The sequence below is a fragment of the Tympanuchus pallidicinctus genome, unplaced genomic scaffold (assembly GCF_026119805.1).
Source record: "Tympanuchus pallidicinctus isolate F22 unplaced genomic scaffold, pur_lepc_1.0 scaffold8, whole genome shotgun sequence".
Lineage (NCBI taxonomy): Eukaryota > Metazoa > Chordata > Aves > Galliformes > Phasianidae > Tympanuchus > Tympanuchus pallidicinctus.
The window spans coordinates 3,788,745-3,809,494 of record NW_026294802.1 but is presented as its reverse complement, the minus strand read 5'-3'; the positions used below and the strand labels follow the sequence as shown (position 1 = coordinate 3,809,494).

The 20,750-nt window shown below is 39.4% G+C and overlaps 2 protein-coding genes across 9 annotated transcripts in view; one reads left to right on the top strand and one right to left on the bottom strand.

The window, feature by feature from the left end:
- NINJ2 (ninjurin 2) overlaps positions 1-20,750 on the bottom strand; it is a 508,566-nt gene that overhangs the window by 451,656 nt on the left and 36,160 nt on the right. The window lies entirely within an intron of this gene.
- Positions 1-20,750, top strand: part of ERC1 (ELKS/RAB6-interacting/CAST family member 1) — a 292,584-nt gene that overhangs the window by 264,768 nt on the left and 7,066 nt on the right. For 4 of the 8 annotated variants that reach the window (XM_052667563.1, XM_052667564.1, XM_052667567.1 and 1 more), the window contains one exon: positions 8,319-8,507. In XM_052667563.1, the coding sequence (XP_052523523.1) occupies positions 8,319-8,507 (189 nt within the window). Of the gene's footprint in view, positions 1-8,318; positions 8,508-20,750 lie in introns of those variants that run through there. The other 4 variants (XM_052667571.1, XM_052667570.1, XM_052667569.1 and 1 more) reach the window with 1 other exon arrangement.

Below are 20,750 nucleotides of genomic sequence, written 5' to 3'. Positions count from 1 at the left end.
GGTGTCATCCTTAATGATGAGCCTGAAAGACTGGAGCTCAGGCAAGAAGGCACAAGAAGAGTGTGTGGACTGACAGTCAGGAAGCACGGTTCAAAATCATGATTTAGCTATCAAATGAGTATCTATTCTTTTCAAGCCTTTCCAAGTGTTTCCTTTCTTCAGAAAATAACCTTTTCTCCTTTGACTCTGAGTAATGGAAAGCCTTTTGTAGTGGCTTTCTTACTTTAGTCTAAGCCACAGTCTCATTATGGTGGAGTGACCAATTTAAGTGATACTGATCTCAAGCTTAATAACTTGCTTAATGATTAATGTTCTATCATTCCGTTTGGAAACCACTCCTTTCCACTCTTATTCTGTTCCTTACTGTAATCTTTTAGCCAATAAGTGAAAAGCATTGTTAAACTAGAATGGACCGGTTTGGAGAAGAATGCTATCCTTACAATGACGTTAACTTCTGTCCTTTTCCTGTTTCTGGGAACAATTCTTTTGCCTGCTTGTTTCTTTAACTATAGTTCTTTGCTATCTTAATAACTATTTTATGTTGGAAGAATATACTCTCTGTCCAAGAGTGTTTTATCTACCAGCACAAAAGAACTGATCTTGATACACTGTTAGTATTCTTTCTGATCCCAGAAAGATAAGACCAAGATTTCCAGATGGAATTTTGTAATCTGCAGTTCTGGGATGAATTAAGCACTCACAACAGAGGTGTAACTGGATTGTATCACTGTCTTCCTATTATTCTTAGAGATCAAAGAAGAACACAAATAGATACTTATATTCTAAAACATTCAAAACAGATGGCTGGTTTCTTTTTGTAGAGATTTGAGCTTTTCAGCAAAACAATCGCAAAGAGGCTATCATTCATTTCTACCAAGTGAGATTATTCCAGGTCTGTATCTTATTTTCTTTGATGATTTACAGCTCAATATGTTCTTCTTCTCTCAGCTAGTTCTTTGTAGTAAGCAAGAATTCTGTACTCTTTTTTTTTTTTTTTTTTTCTGTAAGTTGTCACTTAGAGACTGTGCAATAGTCTGTACTGCCTCCCAATTACTCAGTCGTTTAGGTCTCTAATGGCCTTCATCCGCATGCCAGGATGCAACCACAGAAGAAGCTTCTGCATACTGATTGTGAATACACCATTGGTAGTGTAAGGGAGAGTGAAGCTGAGCTCTGGAGTGGGGATGCTGCAGCCAGGCTGGGGCTGTCATTGCCAGTGCCTTTTAATTGTAAGTTAGGGGGAAAGGAACTGGGAAGGATGAATGATGTTAGAGTAGAGAAAGAATCAAGCCCAAACCTGCTTTCCAATATATTAACTATGAAAACAAGCTTGAGAGAAATATGACTGAAATAAAAGCTGATGAAGGCACGTAGCCAATCTAGACGCTATATTTTCCTGGCTGATGAAGTTTGTAATTACTGACAGAGATGCCAGGTTCCAACTCATAGTATTCTCACCACAGGCAATCCAACTACATCTGTTTAATGCAGCTTATAGATAAGAATTGTGTATATATGTATGTATATAAACGTATTTGTTAATTGGATTTTGCATTTGAATTGGAGCGAAGAACTGCCAAAAGAATTCGTGACAACGGATGAACCACTAAACCAGACACACTGTGGCTCCATGTGGCTTTGCTTTGAAAGTGTCTTGTAGTAAGTAGGGAGCTAGAACAACGGAAGGAAGGCTCCGTGTTAGAGAGGGATGAGGCAAAGCTTCGCATCGTGGACAGGGAGGTTATAGTTCATCTGAACAGGAAGAGCACTGATTGTGTTCTCTGGTAGACTACTTAAGAAATACCTTCTGTTTTCCATTAGCAATGTATCAGACAGTAGGGAGACGAAAGAATGCAGTCCTTGGTACATAAGCATTCACATGGACAGATTCTCCCAGTATATGTAATACAATTTTCTGGTTTCATACAAAAGTATATTAGCTGCTGTTTCCTTTTATCTGTTGTAATAGGAAGAAGCAATAGACAAACTACAGTACAGCAAGGAGTACTTGTGCTTTCCTGTTCGCTTTTATTTAGAGAATGAGTGCTAGAAAGCTCGACTGGCTCAAAAATAGAAGCAAATTATTGTTTCTTATTCTTAAGCTGCTGTATTCTCGTAAAAAAAGGAATCAGCATGAAATTGATTCTGTAAAATCAAAACTTTCACTGGCTTAATTACATCCACAGAAGCTTGATCAGGTGGATGCTATGTAAATCTTCAGTGTCGTGCCAGCTGCAAGCACTTTGCACTTTATTCACTGAATCATTTTCATTTGCTACAGGAATACTTTTTTTTTTTTTTCCTTGATGGTATTGTAATTTTCAGTATCACAAGTCTAATTACCAGTTTCACAGCTTTCTGTAGTTGAATTTAGTATTGAATCTGGAAACTGACACAACTTATCAGGAAGATTCTCAAATGATGGGTATGTTAACATATTAAAGAGCAGTGGAAGGTGTTAGATCCTTAGTGGAGCTTGCTTTACTTTACCCCACCTGCTTTTTGGAGGATTAAGTTGCTAGATTCCCAATAAATTTTTGAAAACAAAAGAAAACTTAGACAAATAGAACAGCATTTGAACAGGTATTTTCTGATCATCTTGCAGTTAAGTCACAAATCTCATTCCTTTGCCTCAGCTAGAAAAGAGCCATATGGACTGTTACAGAAGAATGAGATGCATTGTGCAATTAGTTATATTTAGGAGGTGAGGATTTGGGCAAATGCTCTTGCTTTTGAAAGCAGAGGACTGATGAAACATGCAAAATTCAAGCTGGGTTTGCTGTATGTAGAGAGCCCCTTCAGCTCTCCCCACTGCTGGACTTTAGTATTCCCCAGTGTGCCAATTATAAGCTTCACACAGTCCTGCCAGTGTGTTTCAATTCTGATCTGCAGTAGTCCGTGCTATTCCACACATGGTTCCCCACAAAATTTTACTCTGCAGCCCATGTAAGCAAAAGTTGCCAGTGTCATGAAAAAGCACTTCTGGATTTGTTATGTAGAAAAATATTTTTGAACTGTTCTCTCATTTTAGGTGCTTTAGGAATTCAACCAACCCACTGCAATTATTTGATTCACCTTCATAACGGGGAAAAGATTTTACTTAAATGAAGGAACTTAATAAAAAAGCAATTCTCCCCTTTTTGTACTTTTTCTAGTCTTCTGGTCTGGATTTTTCCCAAGATGAAGGGACTGAACTCTGGAAATCATTAATCCATGGGATTTGTTCATGGTGTATAAAAATTTCAAAAATAATTTGCTTTATAAAAATGATTTCCTAATTGATTGTGTCAGAAATGAACTGAGTAAGACAGCTCTGTCAAAACAGCCAGAATCTCCTTCGGCTCCTCACGCATGTTGTTTTGTTTTGTTTTATGAGGAGAAAATGGTGAAGGTTAGATTTAAATCCATTTTTGTCTTTAAAACAAATCTGAAGAAAACTGAGCCTGTCCTTGGGCTTTCGTGTTGTGGTCTCCTGAAGAAACCAAGTATCTGTGCAGCAGTGAACTGAGCTGAACTGAACTGAGGTCAGGCAGTGTCTTTTTGAGAACTTTCTTCTGTTTCCATTTAAAATAATGAAGGGAAGACATCAGTGATAAATTGTTCTGAATTTGGGAAAGCTTTGCACTTTCTGAGCCAAATTCATGCCTCATAAAACTCCACTGCATTCAATGGTTGCACGATGATCGTAGTTGAACCCTTACATTTGTTGCCAAACAAACACAAATGGTTTGAGCAGGGAAAAGGCGTAATTCAATTTACCATGCAAATATTTCCAGACTGTATCGTTCTGTTTCTTAGTTTATTTCCGTATCTCACAATACAAGAAATCTTGCTATGTAGGCAAAATTTTCTTTTCTGATGATATCTATAACAAAACCCAGATACAGGAGAGTTGTTTTCCTTTTGGCATCTGAGGACCCACTGTGATCCATTCCATCTTTTGTTAGATTTTTCAAGTCCTCCTTGGAATAATTTCTTTTTAATAAATGTCTCCATGTACCCAGACTTCAGGTCCATCTTCTGCTGTGTAACTGTAGTTTGGGGAGTACGTTTTGTTGGGCAGTATCTGGAGGCAATGGAGTTTGAAAACTGGAGCTGAAAATAATTTGCCTTGTTTGCTTGAAATGTGCTTGATAGGAGATAAAGTGCTATCTGATTTGGCTTGATTGTTTTCAAAGCCTATTTGCCACATCCAGCTTAAGGTTTTGAAGGCGTCCTTGTTGCTGCTGTTGTTTTTGTGCCTTTGCAGCTTCTACAAAGAACAGCCAAGGTCCATAGAAGTGTCTAGCAAGCTAGAGTGTTTCTCAAACTGGGGAATTCCTTGGAAACTTTCTGATCCCTCGTCCATAACCTTCTTCCAAACTTCTTGCAAACCCAGTTGTATTTTGACCTCACTTTAATTACTTTGACTGTGAGGTAACCCATCAGTTCCTTTTTATTTTCTTAGAAAAATAGAATAATTAAGGTTGGAAAAGATTTCTGTGATTTAGGAGTAAGTGGCAAATAGTTTGCTGAATTACTTGATTGCAGAATGAAGACCACTTATCTGCATTACTCTGCCTGATTATGTTCTGTAGTGAATAAAATATACGTAACACATGTGTAAGCTAATGACAGCAGTCGTGCCAGTGCCAACCGTGTTGGTGCTGCAGTGCCAATATGAAGTTATTTTCTCCTTTTTATTTGCCCAGAGAATTCATATATATATTTCTGTGAGAAAAAGATGACTGTTGTTGATCCACATGCATGATCCTGAGTAAGGAAGTTTTGGAAGCAGGTAACTCTTTCTAGATCAATTGATGTAAATGGAAAAACAGGCAAACTCTTACGAGTGCCTATAAAACTTTATTTGGCTCTGAAGTGGGAGTTGCAGATTTATCAGTGTGTAGAAATGTAGAACATATTCTCTGAAATTAATTAAATGAAGTTAATTACTTAGTTCTGGAAAAGCGGTTGCTTCCTTTGGAGAAGAAGAGAATGTTAGCAGGGAGAAAGGTGCCTGGGTCATTTGTCCTTTTGCCTGGAGAACTAATAATTTAAAGCTAGTGGTTGTGGTAACTGAGTTCTATTACACGTTGATTAAAACCATACTTTACTCTGCAGACGTTTATGGATAGTCAGTGTTGCATTTGTCTCAGTTCAACACTGCTGCACTTACACCACCCATTCATTGCCTTTTTTCTCCATATCACCACATGGTTGGCTGTTTTTGCGTATTTACGTTACACACTGTTCAGACAAACTTTTAGACACTGTAGGCTCTGTATCTGAGGTGTATTCATTGTATTCATCTTTCACATTAAAAGACACCAAACAGTTAGATAGCTCTATCCGGCCAGATCCAGTTACAACTACCTTATCTGTGCAGCGCATTTAAATGCAGACTTCTGTCATAAAAAACTTTCAAATACAGTTACTCATATGTAAGCTGACCGTTGTACAGCACCAACAAGACTACAGTTGAAAAAGCAGGATTAATTTCCTTCTGAAGCGTATCTTAGTCCTGATGGGCTTGCAAACCTACAATTAGATTCACATTTGTCATGCTTGAAGTTAATTTTATTTTTTTTTTCGGAGCACGTTGTTTCCAAGTTGAATTTGTTTTGAAATACCTTCCCAAGTGCCTTTATCGGTTGGTAGAGATGCTTTGGTTTTGTATCAGTGGTTTGTCAGACATTTCATGTCCCAACTTCAGCAATGTAGCACAATTGCCTTTTTTTTTTCCTTCAAACATAGCTGCCCATTAGCAGTATTCTGAACTAGAGGGTACATTAAGCAGGCTTCATTCCATGCTCTGGTGAGGATGGCCCAAACATATCAGTGTGCTTAATGAAGATTGGCTGCTTTAGAAGATATTCCTGGGTTTGGTCTATTTATCCATTGTTTTCCTAGAAGGCTCTACGGCACTGAGCTGATCATGAGAACATGCTGTGGTTTATGCATCCAGTACTGCCCTGCCTTCCCACTTAGCAAATGCTCTTACACCCTCTTGAGATAAGGCAGTGGCAGCTCAGCTGTGTGGGAAGCAGAATGCCTTTTGCTAATTGTGTCGTTCAAATTAGATATGGCAGGAACGCAGATAGAAGGGCATTTCCTTCTTGACTGGCAGGCTTTAATGGATCCCAAGTGAGAGAAATCATTGCTCTGTGAACAGCTTTGGGAGTGCTGCTAGTTAAGAACTTTCACACGCCTCATTTGGCCTATTTCCAGAGAGGGAGGAACATGCTGCTCAAGGTAAGGGGGCAGAGAGAACATTGAGCAGTTAGATTCAGCTCTTCTATTAAAGTTTTCCATCACTACTTGCTGGAGAGCTGTGCTTTCTCTTTGTCACAGCTGGGAAAGTTGGCAAGTCTTGCTCTTTGCAGATCTGATGGATCTGCAGATCTGATGGATGTTGAATAGACTGTGGTACCTGAAAGAGAATACAAGGCAGCTGCTGTGTTGGTTGGACAGCTAGTTATCAGGCGTTGACTCCTTCATTTTCACATTTTAATAAAAACAGACATTTCTCAGGACATTCTGTCATTCTCCCCTTTGTGGCCAAACCAATTAGTAGGATAGGAAACACCAGGTAAATTAGAAATGTCATGTATTTTTAAACATGTACAGCCAGTGCAGTTTGAGATCGTAATCTCAGTGATCTTAATTACAAGAAATTGGGATAGGTAGTGCAAATTCACCAAACAACCAAAGTTGATAGGTGTAATTGGTTAAAGACCGGTGTACTAGGTAATGGAAGTGAAACATGACTGTGCTGAAATATCCCTTCCCATTGTCCTCTACGAGAGAGCAGCATTCTGCCCTGCTGCAATCTGCAGACTTGCTGCATCAAATTGTATTTTAACACATGCACATAACTGCAAACAGAGCTTGCCCTGAGGCCACACATAGCACTAGGTTTTATAATAAGCGAGTGAGCTTACTCTCTCTGCAGGTCTCTTGTCCATCCCCTCTGCCCCAGCACCTTCTCAGCGGTGTCTCTGGCGCAGGCTGCAAAGTACAGCTGGCTCTCTGTGGGACAAGCAGTTTGACATTAGTTAGCTGCTTAGCCACTGCTCTCAGATCCTCTGGCTCTACAGAAATTAATCCATGTAGAACAGCGTTAGAAACAAAATAAGTGAGCCCTGACAGCCTTATTAAAAGGGCTCGAAGCCAGAGGCTTTGTTGAAAGTGGTGCCCGCACCCTGTTTCTGTTGACTCAGAGATTATCTCACTCCTTATTCATTAGCGGGGTCAGAGGTGTCCTATTGAAAAGATATCCCCGGCCGCTAGCAGAGAGCAGGTGCAGCCCCTGCCTGGGAGCACAAAGCCAGGCTGCCGGCGCTGTGGCCGGGCTCTCGAGCTCTCAGAGCTGGGGAGCATCACTGCGTGTAGCTTCAGTGCCTTGTTTGATGGAGTGGAGGTCCAAAGCCTGGTTCTTTGCTCTGTTGCAAACCTTAAAGACAAAGTTTTGTGTTCTGCACTTTAGAATATATATCTATTTTTGTGGGCGTAAGACCATGAAATATGGGTAGGGAGATAGCGAGGGTTTCCACGTACGTGTTTATCCACTCAGGCCCTATTTTTTGGAAAAAACAAATGAAAAATGACTCTTCTGATAGTTTGTGTGGGAACTGGATGGTTCCAGGGATTGCACTGAGGGGAAAAAAAAAAATACAGAGATTCAGATTAGGTAATGTAAAATGAAATAAAATTAAATTAATTAGAGTTCTTTGATTTTATTTTTTATCGTGTTGCATAGAATCAGGCTTGCATAAGATGATTGCCTTTTCAAAACTGTAGAAGACTTTCTGGTTAAGATACTTTCTGTGGTTTTTACAGCAGAGTGATGTTCATCTTAGAAACAAGCAACTTTCCATCATTAGAAATTTCTTTCTTTGAAATATGTTTAATGCGTGCACACGTACATAAGAAATGTAAGTAAAATGAGCTACAATCTACGTTGTTATTGCCAGTCACCTTTCTATCAGAAGAATAATTTACCTTTAAAGGAAGGATTTGAGATAGATGACTGAAGTCCTCATGGATAATCAATAGACTTAATCCATTTAATTTATACCACTTCATTTTTCAGCCCATATCACCATTATTTCAGATATCAGTAAGGTGGTTGTCATCACCACATCCCCTTTACCTGATGTACTTCATTTCTGTCTGTCTCTGTGCTGTATGGTTGCAGGGCCATAGGATAGGAATACTGTGGGAAGGGAGTGTTTGTGTTTCTTGAAGCTGAACAAGACTGTAAGCTTCACCTTCACCACTGCTCGTGTCTCAGTCGTCTCAGACTGTTCCTCACTATTTCTGTTCTCTTATTTCAGATAATTCAGCCCCTCTTAGAACTTGATCAGAATCGCAGCAAGTTGAAGCTGTACATTGGACATCTGACAGCCCTCTGCCATGACCGTGACCCCTTGATTCTGCGTGGACTCACCCCACCTGCTTCCTACCATTTGGATGATGACCAGGCAGCTTGGGAGAAAGAGCTGCAGAAGATGACCCAGGAGCAGGTGAGTTTGTGGTCTGAAGCTCTGAGAAATGGCCTGAAATGTTTATATAGGCCATAATGATGTGCCACACCAAAATGATGTGAAATCATGCCTAAGTGGTGAAAACAGCCAGCAAAGATCCACAGTTCAGCTGGTGGAAGAAGTCAGTACTTCTTGAAATCATTGGCATTTGATATTTATTGTGGAATTTTATTTGCTCTTGTATCTGTGTTTGAGAACTTGCACTTAGGCAGTCATGGAAATTATAACTGCAAGATACCCCTTTTGCCATGTTTTGACTACTAACAGATTTTAGCTGTTCATTATAACTTAACATAGGCATAGGGATCTTAAATCTTTTTCTAATGACACAAATCATTTCTATTTTAATTGGCATATTTTTATGAGTCACTCACTTTATGGAAATGTATGTAATGTCTTTATCATCTGCAGCAGTATGTTCTGCCAGTACTTTCTTCTGCTTTTTGTATGACCACCTTGCCCAGATAACTCAGTTGAGATTTGACCCCTGGTACTAAGTGCCATACATCCATGTACAAATGTATGCACATGCACACACACACACAGAGTGGTTTCAGAAGTCTAACAATGTATTTCCAAGTGTTTTAGAATACAGAACTGAAAGGTCTTAATGATGGCTTGTCTGACGAAGTCATTACAGAGACTGTCAATCTAGCTATAATTCAACTACAGAAATAATCTTCCTTTCTCCCAACTCTAGTGATGTCTTGTCTTCCTTAATCCCTTCTCTGGCAGTTTTTATCTCTTGTTTCATACTGTAATTGATCACTCCCCACGGCCTTTTTTTTCTCATTACTTCCTATTTCAACCCTTTCATTTTTTTTTTGCTCCTGAATTACACATACATTAGATAAACTCATATAAGGCATATGCGGCTGCTTTTGTTCTTTTGAACCTTTGGATTATAATGCTAATTCTTTTACCAAATTGTTTACTACTCTATGTATACAGCAAACTCTACTCAGTATGTACAGAAGCTAGGGTAAGGCCTATATAAGTAAATGGGGTTTTGCAGGTCAGTGAACACTATATTGAGTCTTACCCGAATGCTTCAGTCCTGGTATTCTTTCACAATGCTCAATTTTGATTCAAAAATTTGAGACAGCAGCTCAGAAACTAAATTACAGGAAGCCAACAGAAGCATATCTAACAATTTATAAAGACCAGACCTCTAATGATAAATATGCCTGTAACAGGATTTAGATGGTACAAGACAGCTAGTCTCTGTCTTTCTACGTATCTTCATTCATTTACTTGATTCAGCGTGTGCTGTATACTTGCTCAATATCTACATTTGTCTCCATAGGCTTGGCACATTCTTTTTTCCTGCAGAGCCTGCTATCCCCTACGCACTAAGTCAGCATTTTTTTGCCTCTGGAATTCTGTACTCCCTGATCCAGGATTAAAAGTTTTTCAGTATAACACATGCCATCATTTTGAACCATGTTGTCTGTTAGGGTGGGATGAAACAACGGTTGGCAAATCCTGTGGTGTGGATGGGGAGCCATCTCTGAAAAAAAAAAAAAGAAAAAAAAAAAAAAGAATTAAGGCTGTACGTGGGCAAAATTTGAATTTCCCTGAAAGAAATTGGTTAGTCTGGTATAGCCATTGCGATCTTTGAATATAATCAGGATCTATGAGCCCAACTAGGAAGGTCCTACAGGGGAATCTGGGCAGGCTGGAAGGCTGGACTGAGCACAGCGGGATGAAGTTGAACATGACCAAGTGCTGGGTCATGCGCTTTAGTCGCAACAACCCCATGCAATGCTATGGTCGTCAAGCAGATTGGCTGGAAGACTGTGCAGAGGAAAGAGACCTGGGGGTGTTGGTCAATGCTTGGATGAACACAAATCAGCAGTGTGCTCAGGTGGTGAAGGAGGCCAATGACATCCTAGCTTGTATCAGAAATAGCACAGCCAGCAGGAGCAAGGAGGTGATTGTCCCTCTGTACTTGGCACTGGTGGGGCCTCATCTCAAGTACTGTGTTCAGTTTGTGGCCTCTCACTACGAAAAAGACATTGAGGCCCTGGAGCATATCCAGAGAAGGGCAATGGAGCTGAGATGGGTCTGGAGCACAGGCCTTATGAGGAGCAGCTGACAGAACTGAGATTGTTCGGTCTGGAGAAGGGGAAGCTCAGGGACACCTCATCACTTTTTGCAATAACCTAAAAGGAGGTTGTGGCAAGGTCTGGGTTGGTCTCCTCTCCCAGGTAACAGCGACAGGATAAGAGGGAATGGCCTCAAATTACCAGGGGAAGATCAGGTTGGATATTAGGAAAAACTTATTTTCGGAAAGTAAGAGTGATGAGGGGCTAGAATGGGGTGCCCAGGAAAGTGGGTGAGTCACTGTCCCTGGAGGTGTTCAAGAACCGTACAGAGACTGTACTAAGGAACATGGTTTAGTGGGCAACATTGGTGGTAGGTGGATGGTTGTCTACATGATCTTTTCTAGATTATTTCTCTTTTCTAACATTGGAGATTCTATGATTCTATGATCTACTAGAGGTTAGGTCAGTGAATCTTGTGGGTCCCTTCCAACTTGAGGTATTCTATGATTCAAGAGACATAGGTAAAGAAAACAGGGAAAGCTTTCTTTTGCAAGTCCTTCTGGGTAGATGGTCTACTGAAACAGCATCTGTTCTTTCTAATTCTTTGTACTGGTTTCATAAAACTTTACCAGACCCCTAGCAACATTTATGAAGAAAGTGTTCAAGTGTAAATGGTGAGAAAATAATTTATCTGAGTGGTCTTAGAAAAATGAAAAAATACATTTTTCCATCCCCTCTCATTATTGTCTTAATTCTGCATTACTATCCTCGCATTTAGTAAAAGCAGTTACTCCTTATGTGATTCCCATGCACAATTAATATTTACTAAAATAAAATGTAGCAGTCCCTTCTGCTTTCCCATGCTCACTTCTATTGTATTTAACAAACTTCAGTTGAAAAATACAAACTAATGATATATTTCAATTTACAAAGCACATTTTTCATTTATGTCTGCAGAGCGTTTCTGTTTCTGACTGCAGAATTTCCTTTGTGTTTAAAGGATTCCCATGGGGGGAGAAGTCAGTTCTCCAGATTCACAGAAGCCCGTGACAGACTGCCCGTTTTGCATCTTTGGAATTTTAATGAGTTTTGTAAATTACTTCAAATCCAGTGCATTAAATTCACTCCTGTCCCTTCTAATATGATCCTTTGTAGATAATGCTTCACAAGCCTCAGTGGGAAAAAATTAATCCTCTTGAATGTTGAGAAGTGTTAACATTGTTAGAGAGGATACATTTAACTAAAGACCAATGATATTTAAGACTGAAGCTAATGTATCCACTTCTCACCAATGGGGTGGTTTGGGGTGGATTTGTGTGTGTGTGTGTGTTTTTGTTTTGCTGGTTTGTTCTTAGTGCTTTTTTTCTAATAAATAATGGAGAATTTATTTTTATACTGTTGGTTTTGGAGCTGTGATTTCCCACTCCAGCAGCTATTACAGGTGAAGTGTTGTACTGTGTTTCAGTATTCTGCAGGTCTTTCATGCGTGCTGGACAGGCTCAGGTACAAATAGAAATTGGTTTTTTGTGACTTCTTTTCATTGGTAAAGCTAGTGTACAAAGTAGATATAAACTTTATATTCTTCTGGCACATCCACAGTGACCCACAGAAACTCATGTACAAATCAGTGTTGGAAAACCATCTGCTGTGGTTCTCAGGGGAGTATGTTGCCAGATTAATAATTTCATGGACTCTAAGAATTTGATTGATAATTGGTACCTCTCATGTATAATAGTTTCTGTATGCTGCCATTGAGTTCAGCTGTATTCCTTAGTGGCTTCAATTGATTTTAATCAGAATATGTAGCCAGAATGCTATATAGTTCTTTGTTGCTGGCATTTTTTCAAAGGCTTTTTGCAAAGTTGAGTTACTGTAGTAAAATCTTGGTCCATCTTTTCTGAAGGCCTGAAGGCAATACTTTATGAATATACGATATCTCAAAAACTAACGTAGACAGGGTGTACTGAGTTGTGGACAGCGGGGAATCTACAGTGCTTGGAACCATGTGATTAAGTTACTGATTTGGTGGAAAATATTCCTTTGAGTCAGTTCTGTCCCAATACTCCCAAACATTTCAACCAGCGCTGTTTCTGGAATTGTCCTCCTTCAACCGGTTCATGCCCTCTTAAACATTTTTCTTATTATAAAATTGGAGTTACCAGCAGGAAGGATGGATGTTCCAAATCTTGACACAGAGAAATAAGAATTCCATTCATTTATTGTAAATAACGGCAATATCCTAGCAATTTCTATTAAATACAGTATTTTCTTTCACTTTGTCCTAAGCATATCATTATGTTAATATTGGGCTCTGTAGAACTTCGGCTACATTTGGCATTTCAGATGGTTGTCCTGAAGTGAGGGATTTTGATCCTTATGAAAGGAAATAACATTAAGAACATAATGATATGTTCCACTTTTTTATTTACAGTTCAGGGTGGTTTTTCTGTTTGTTTGTTTGTTTGTTTTCTTATCTTTACAAAAGGAAAGAGTGGAGAAGAAGCAGAAACTTGATGAAAACCATCATTTATATATTTTGGTGGTGGTTTGCTGTGCTGTGGCTGGAAGGCAGCAGTGTGAGAAAGTAAAAAGACAACGAAACAGAGCAACCAGATATTAGTAACAGGCGACAGTGCTCATTCCGTTAATAGCTTAACCAGTGTCACAAATGTTTCTCATAACTTCAAAACCAGCTCTCTCTATCTGGGAGAGATTTTTTAGTTTCAACAGGTCCTACAGTGAAGTACATTCTAAAAGAATACTTCCTTTTGCAGAAAAGGATTTATCTGATAAAAATAATTTCCTTACCCTGGGGAATAGGAGGAGGCAGTGTTTTATTCCCTAGCTCCAAGCCATCAGAGGCTCTTTCCAGCCACCTTTGACATGTCCAGGCTTCACCCTGGTTGTTTCTGTCACCCCCAGGCAGCATTTTTTCTGCACAATTGACCTCTTCCCAGAGGTGTTTCCAGCACCATTTGCATTGCAACCTGGGCATCAACAGCAGCCTGTAGGAGCTGGGCAAGTTTGTTTCCATGAGACAGTCTCTCAGAAGGCGCTTGTGATGGAATGCTGTCCCACATCACTACTAACAGCTTGTTGTACCTGTGACTGCTTCAGCAATAAGTTGAGAGGTACTTTGGAAAAACATTTATTGTCATAGAAGAGCCGTTGTAGTGAAGCAAGATTTTCCCTTTTCCCTGTCTACTGGCTCCAGTCAAGGCACACACCATCTTAGGATTCCTACATACTAACCCTCTCCTAAGAAGTCAGGAGTTTCTCTTCTGCTCAGCCGCTCAAAGCAGAAGAAGGAGAAAGGTGATGATGTGGCTTCCCTGTATCAGCCACAACCTGCTGCATCAGCTAACCAGTCATGACACTGTATATAATTCACATTTCACTCTCAGCCAAGTTAATGTTAAGCTTTTCATACAGGACACCAGACTGCGTGCAGGTAGCTTTAAAATTCAGGTATAAAATTGCATATATGCCTGCTGAATTTCTAAAGTATCAAACACATTTTGTCACACAAACTATTCTAAGTGAGGTAAACATAGCTCTAAGTTACAAATTGCTATTTGATATACATCCTGTATACTTCTTTGTTTACAGTCCTTTTGTGTCCCTACTTCTGCATCATCTGTGAGGAATTACTCAACTTATTTAGTTTCTGTAAAGACATTACTTTGCGGTTTGGCATTTAGCAATTCTAAATTACTACATTACTTCAGAGTTTACCCTGTCTTTCCTCTTGGACTGCTCTTCCATTAGCTTGTTATCTCCCCCACCTGATTTATGTCATTTATTTTTAATTTGTAATCTTATGGGAACGCATAATGTATTTTAAAATTAAACAGCCCACTTCTGGTCTCTGTTAGAAATTAAAAGTAATAATTGCAACAATTTATACTTCTTTATATAAAAATGTATTTGCTGACTTTATCTGGGAAAATAATGGATACAGGAACACTCTAAAATTATTACATTGTAGAGCATTTTTGTTAAATTAATGTTTTGGGTGAGGATGAGATCTTGGGATCGATGTCACAATTCTTAGATACTGATTGAAGTCACAAACATTATCCATTCACAGATTCTGCCATAACAGCATCCATTTGTATTTGTGCATTGAAGTACTAGTATTAATTTTAATTAAGACATATACTCTCAATCAATAACGCTAATTAGTGCTATCTTGGGAAGAGATACAAAGGGAAAAACACTGCTTTCAGGAGGAGGCCAGGTGTTTGGTGGGGGAGTGCCTAAAATTTATTGTAGTCTCTTTTCAAGCAGTCTCTATAAGCAGATGGTGTACCAGCCTGAGACGTTACCTCATTTTTTCAAGGGCAGCTCACCTCTCCATACTTATTATTAACAAGTTCTGTTATTCTGTGCCTTGCTTGTATGCTACAGTGCTCATGGAGGTTTCCTGCAGAATCTCATGGCATGAGACGTGGCTATGGATTGTGGCTGGTTGTGCAGAGGGATGCTGGGGAGGCCTCTGGGGAAGTCCCTCATGCGTAAAGGGAACCACATGCAGGAGCAGCTGGATCTTTGTGTTGTCTGTCAGCCTCACAGGGTTGTACGAAAACAAAATATTCCACAGAATTTTCTTTCTTGGAATATGTCAGAAATTTCAGGGCTAACAGGATCCTCCATCACTTTGTAATAAACAAAATCTGAGAACCTAGACTTCCTCTTAAAGATAAGTAAATAATGTGAAAAGAGTAAGAAGGGCTCAGTCTGTGATCCTGAAATAAGCGGATGCGTGTAACTTAATAATTCACTAACTTCTTGCAGCTTTGTCCTGTCTTCTGTGTTTCACAAAGCTGTAACTGGATTTCCAATCCTTTCTTCTAACATTTAAGAAGAGTCATTTTCAAAACTCATGAGATATGACTTAGAAGAGAGTTTTCTTCAGATTAGTCAAGTTTTCCCTGTCATGAGACAGTTATCAGTCACTGCCTTGAATAAATGAGCAGAGTCCCCGTGGAGCACTGCAGCCTCATTCACCAGCAAAGGAGCAGAGGGGCAAGGTAGATTTGCAGAATGAAGTGGCATTGCAAGGTGATTGCAGTGCCTCATCATCTTGCTTTCCGAGAGTAAGATGACTTATAGGGTAATATTTAACAACCGAACCAGGAGACATAGCTAACTCCTTTTCAGTCCCTGTAAGATGCTGAATGGTGAGCTGCTCAGGAGAAGAGCTGTGGGGTCTGCCTATCCCATATATGTGCAGTTCACAGGTAGCTCTGTGATATAGGCAAGCATTATTCTTTATTCTCCTTAGCCACAGAGTAACAGCATTCATTTTCAGCATCGTGCACTAGAATTTACATTAATAGAACATTCTCCTCCAGCAGTGAAATGACCGCTGTTGATAGAGGATGTTCTCTGCAAGTGCAGGGTTTGCAGGCAAACCTCTCTATCCAAAGCAATGTATAACTTACAGATAATTATTTAATCCCTTCTTTCCATTTATATCCTTTTGAAACTCATATACTACCAATGAAGTAATAACATTTCTGCTCTTAGCAAAGCTTAGAGATGTCCAGGAATGCAGGATAAATCACATGTACAAGTTTCAGATACATACTTCAGTAGCCCTCAACAAATCTGTAAAGGTGTTTTTCTCAAAATTGGTTGTGAAATCTATTTGAGTGCATTTAGATATATCTGAAACATATTTTTCATGCGTACATTACTTTAAAAAGACAAGTAAGAATGCTTAATTTGAAAACTTAAATGATTTTTTTTTAATATTTGATAAAAGATAAGAGAAAAACAGAAGTTATAGAAAGAGCAGAAATATTTAGTGGTCTAATCTAAATGTGTATATATTTAATATACTTTAAAAAAAAAAGGAAGGATTGGCAGACTGAGATTTCCACATTCCTAGCCCATTCCTTTGTCCCTTTTACAAGTCTAATAGAGTTGAGGAATAAAGGATTGTGTGTAATTGACTCTCATTACTTCACATGTACATATTTAGACTGGTATGTCTGGGAAGACGCAAAAGCTGCTCGCCATTTGCCAGAGATACACCATAGTTTAAGTTATTTTCAGATAAAGCAGAGGCTAAGATTAAATCAGTTGAATTTCTTTTTCTTGCTTATTTCTGTTATTTTAAGTTCTAAATGTATTTTTCAGACTGGCTAAGGTCTGATCCAGAAGCACCTGAATTGTAAGGGAAGCATAATTACAAATCCCAGCATTGCAGCCTTATAGAAGTCTGGCAGTTAACTTGCCTTTTGTGTGGCTCTGCAAGCACTTCATAACCTACATCCAGTTTTACTGTCTATAGCCAGAACTCGTCTGTATGAGTGAGATACAGCTTTATTTTTATTTGCCTTTTTTTTTTTTTTCATCAGCAAAATTATTGCTTTGCATAGGGAACTTCTTCCATGTCAAGAAATTTAGAAGATTCTTAGCTAAATGTTGCCCTGTATACATTATGGGATAAGCAAAGGCCACTGAGATTCTGCAGAGCAACTCTGTGGTTCACCTAGTAAAACCACAGCATTGCATTTCTTTACTAGGAAGTTATTTTCCCTCCAAAAGTCAATTAATCTTTAAATACTTTCTGGAATATCTTGGATCAGAGAAATACAAATGCAAGGTAAATTCACGTTTATTATTGCTATTCACTAATGGAGTTTAACTTTGAGTGCCAACGTATTCCATTCATGACTTGCTCTAAACCCAAGAAGGCAGCCGTGGTGAATGGTGTCTGAATCTATTGCAGGCTATCTGCAAATGTACATTCCTCTGAGACACCAAAGGTCCTTTTTATTCTTCTATCTCTAGATAAAGTGTAAATACTGTGAGGCACTTCTAGAGTCCTTTCTGTCCTTTTCTTTCTGAGTTGTCTGCTTTTACTTGTCATCAGCTAGGCTTACGAACATATCTGGCCTTCTCTTTTTTTCTGACATTACTATGAGGCAAGCAGATGAGACATACAGTATCCTGAGCTCAAACTGCCAAATGAAAACACCGTTGGCACTCCTTTATTTTCATAGGAAAAATGATACGGGAAGGATGGTACTGTTTCTATTTGCATTCACAACATTCTAGAAAACAAGGAGCAGAATGATAGTGATAATTTTACATAAATTCCCTAATTTTTGGACTGTCAGACATCTAGGTGCATCAATTTATACCATGGAGAACTGGATGTTCCCCATTAAGAAGCTTGTCTGGATGAGGAGTGACGTATGCTGCTCACAGCTGTTTCTGAGAGGAATGATGTAAACAGAGATGACATAGATAATACAGAAATGCTGTAACCAGCCACACAGTCAATTAAGATGGCTTTGTTTAACTAGAAATCCTATCATTAAACTTAAATGTTCTGAAACTAGCAAACTCAATGCAAGGCTATCGTTGCTGCTTTTTTCAAATGTTTCATCACAGACATCTGCCAGGCAGCTGCATAGACTTTCTGTCTGTGCTAATTTACAAAGTATTATTGCTTGCCTTCAGCATACAGAGCAGTCTCCTCTTGATGGCCCAAAACTTATTTTTTGGAAATAATTTCTCCATCTGGTTAAGTTTGTTACTGTTGTTTGATTACATTTGACTTATTTCAGCTTTGGTGTGGGCTTATGTTGTTGATCTTCTCTTGATTTTATAAGGAATCTTTGTAATACACATACTTTCACATAAATTAATGGCACAGCAAGAAACTTAGTCACTGGCTTTGCAGCACTGCTTGGCCGAAGACAACAGCCTGCAGGATTCTCTCTTGCCCACCAACCTCCCTTCACTTCTGGAGGTTAATCTCCTTGAGGTGCTTTGGTATGCTGCTGTTTTTTAAAAATCACTTTGTCCTTTTCTGGAGCTTTACCTGCAAGACTTGGCAGGGTTACAGCTCTGCACAGGGTGGTGGAGCAAGGCCTGAGGGGCCAGACCCATGTCAGCCTGACCCTGTTTCCCTGCTAACAGTGCCCTCTCCTGGTCCTCTTCTTGTGGCTCGAGAGCCCAGAATGGACTCATGCATGCAAACTGATGAAGAGAAGCAGAATTACATCAATTGCTTATTCTCCCATTATTCCACGTCTTTCCTAGCCTCCACAACCTTCTACCTGCTAAATGGCACCATCAAATCATTGCTCTGGCCCAAAATGCCAAGGAAGCCGTGCCTCAGAGCTCAGCATTAAGACCAGCTTCGTGAGTTTCCCAGCAGTAGGTGGCTTGGGGCCACGTGAATTGCTGTAGTTTCATTAGCCTGACAACCAGAGACTTCGGACATGGCTCCTTTACATCTCCTGGTTCTTCATCTGCGGCACTGCTGCTCGCTGGCTGTGTCTTTCATTCCTGCTTGCTGACTGGACTACTTCTAGGCTTATCCATCCACTGCAAATTTCCAACTAATTGCTCTGCCAGGCTGCTGGAACCAAGCTAATCGCAGACCTGCAGCATGCCCTTCCTGAGCCATGATGGGTTACTGCCGAATTCCCTTCCTTCTCCCCTGAGACTTCTCACAGCCCCAAGTACTCCCCTCCAACTCGTTTCCCCCTTCCCCAGCTCATGTCGTTCTGCCGAGCAGGATCAGGTTGCTTTTGCATTGTGATTCTTGGCATCAGCCCCTCTCAGATTCATCTAGCCGAGCTGTGAGCACACCAGCCAGTAGGAACAAAGCACATAAGAGCACATTAAACTAACATTCAGCACGCAAAGCCCAAATAATTTACTATATGCTACCCTGCCTAGTAAAGGGAGTAGTGGAGCTGGCTTACCCTTTTAATTTCCTTTCTCTCACTTTTGTCTATAGAAGTCTATACCATAACTTCTTGAAAAACATTTGTGTTTATTCTGTAGTCACTCTTAGCCTGTTTGTTTTCATGCAGTATTTCTTGCAGTACACTGTAGCAATCTCCCATGCTTTGCTTGATGCCATCACTAAGCACAGACATCCTATCTGATTCAAATTTTAATTGTAGGAATGTAACTTTTCCCTCTGATTGTGCTCTTACTGACATAAACTGATCTCTGTTGTCCTACTGCCTGACAGCTGTCTCTTTGTAATACTTACAACAAGCAGCCTTACAACAGTAAAAAATACAGATCAAGAGCTTTGTATGCTGGTGACCAGGTGTCCCTTCATGGATGAAAAATCCTACTGTGACATTCTTTCCATGTCACATATGAACACAACAGAGTTCCAATAAAAATATTAATAACTCAAGAATAAGAATTGTTACAAAACTGCCGGATAATATTAGAAACTCAACAAATCAAACTTAAAGGAAGGTTCAGAAATAGATAATCTGGTTGCTACATTTACTTAAATTAACAAAACTTTAAATGCAAAAGCTTGCAATGAACTTCAGACCCATTTAAGAAGTGTATGTACCTGTTACAAATATACTTGTCTTCTATTCGGAAGGAATGAATTAGAAGCAGCATCATCACTGATAAAACAAAGCAGGATTTTGCTATATCGTATCACAATATCACAATAAAGCTGTATGCTTGAAAGCTTATCCAATCTATTTAACTGTGTCATCTGGTCTGGTAAGAGATGCTGCTTCTCCTTGTTGTTAGATTGTTGTGACTACAGTAATCCCTTAATGCTTCCACAAATTACAACCTTACTTGGGATTCTCCTGAGCAGTTCACAGGCTAGCATGGGATTTATCAATTCCATGTTGGATAAACAGGTTACTGAAGGCAGATGTTTCCTGCTCTTCACTAAGACTTTGGGCCCTTAGTTATGACAGTGCCATTAGATTCAGAGTTAAAAGCCATGTTCACATCTACGCCATTGTGTTGTGTGCTGTGGTTTGTTACTCTGTCTGTTGGACGGACAGCTTGTAGACAATGCAAAGTATGAATAAGGTAAGGTTTGCAAGTTTCATGTCTCATTCTGAGCCAATTACTCTGAGCAGATAATCCAATAGGAAATGTATAATTTCTTAGTAAACAAAAAGTACGGATGCTGCACTGCAATTCTGTATGGCAATCGTATGACTGAGTAAAGAAGCACAGTGTCTGAAAGTTACTTTTACCACAGACAAATCAGAATGCTACTTGACACTGAGTATATTAGGTAGGAGTCTGTAACATTTCTATTGATGTCATATAGGAAGCAATTCTGAAGTAAATATGTCCCGTTATCTGTTAATAAAAATCAAGTTAATTGATATACTAGCAAAACAACGTCTTTTTTTCTGGA